Source organism: Perkinsus marinus (assembly GCF_000006405.1).
Source record: "Perkinsus marinus ATCC 50983 genomic scaffold scf_1104296961222, whole genome shotgun sequence".
In the NCBI taxonomy this organism is placed as follows: domain Eukaryota; phylum Perkinsozoa; order Perkinsida; family Perkinsidae; genus Perkinsus; species Perkinsus marinus.
The window spans coordinates 1-1,262 of NW_003205804.1; the positions used below are offsets into that span (position 1 = coordinate 1).

At 46.8% G+C, this 1,262-nt stretch overlaps 1 protein-coding gene across 1 annotated transcript; it reads right to left on the bottom strand.

Moving 5' to 3' along the window:
- Window positions 1-138: 138 nt before the first annotated feature.
- Window positions 139-751, bottom strand: Pmar_PMAR017810 (hypothetical protein; the record flags this gene model as incomplete). Its single annotated transcript, XM_002772371.1, has 3 exons — window positions 139-261; window positions 315-422; window positions 635-751. Coding segments are annotated over 3 exons (348 nt in total), but the record flags the coding sequence as incomplete, so codon positions are not given.
- Window positions 752-1,262: the final 511 nt, after the last annotated feature.

The window sequence follows — 1,262 nt, forward strand, 5'->3', positions numbered from 1 at the left end:
TGTGAGCGGCTCAAGCGGTGGATCCAGGTTCGAACCCGGGCCAAGACATCGAACATTAACAACATAGTTCGACAATAAAATCATAGCCTCGATAAATTGGCACATTTATCGATAAATAAAAGAGAGTCTGCAGCTCACATCTCTCTCAGTCTCATCCTCTTCTTGTAAACACTCTCCGTCATCACTCCCACTCGGTCCATCAGACAAACGCGAAGTGCTCCTCCGTTGGGACCTCAACTGCTCCAATGCTTCAGTCAAGACCTGCCAATCGGAACTTGACAGCGCTATAGATAGAATACGATAATGAGACTCACCTGCTCCCTAGCCTTCAAATCCCTTTGTCGCTGAGCCAAGTTCGCCTCCACCTCATTGCACTCCCTTTCCTCTTCCTCAATCGACTTCAACAAGGCATCATATTCTTCCTGTCGACGCGATAACTGCATGACATCAGTTTTGGAAGAAAGGCTTTTCTTCCCTCAGCTGAGCTTGGAAGTTTCCTCACTAACTATAGAAACTTACACGAATTCGGACAGAAGTGTACAAAAAGCAAGAAGAGCTCCCGAAATTTCCATATTGTCACCAACACACTTGACCATGCGCATATTTTCCCATTCTAAAAAAATCACCATCCCACCTGAGCTTCCGCGTCCGCTACCTCGTTCTGTAGCCCTTCCAACTCCCCCTTCATCTCGGCCAACTTGGTCTCTCGCTCCTCAATGGTAGCCGTCTTCGCCGTCACCTCCGCATGCATGACCGTGCACTCTTCCTGCGCCGTCTGCAGCTCAATCTCGATTGACTCCGCACGCTGAACGACTACCAGACTGGACTATACGTTTAGTTCCCTCAGCTGAGCTCGGGAGTTTCCCCACTGCATCGCAATCATTCAGGCACGACTTGGGGTAGAATTTCCTCATCGTCAATAACACGTGCATAACAAGCCAATTCTTACCTTGGCTTCACATCGTATAATATTTTTATTAATACTGGTACAAATCTATATATGATTTCGAGAAATTCATATATCCCGTCAAGTTTTCGGGTTATTGAGCTGAAACGTTGATAGGGTATAGATAAGCTGATAACCCATCATATACTTATTTTCCCACATGGAGCTCAGCTAACCTCAGTTTCGTCCTCAAGCATTCCTCTAACCTGCTCTAACTCCCTCTCGAGCTGAGCGTTGGTATTGTACTGATCCTCAACGGCTCCCCTGAAGAGACCACCACCCTATTCTACTCAACGATTAGGATAGGATGGGATAG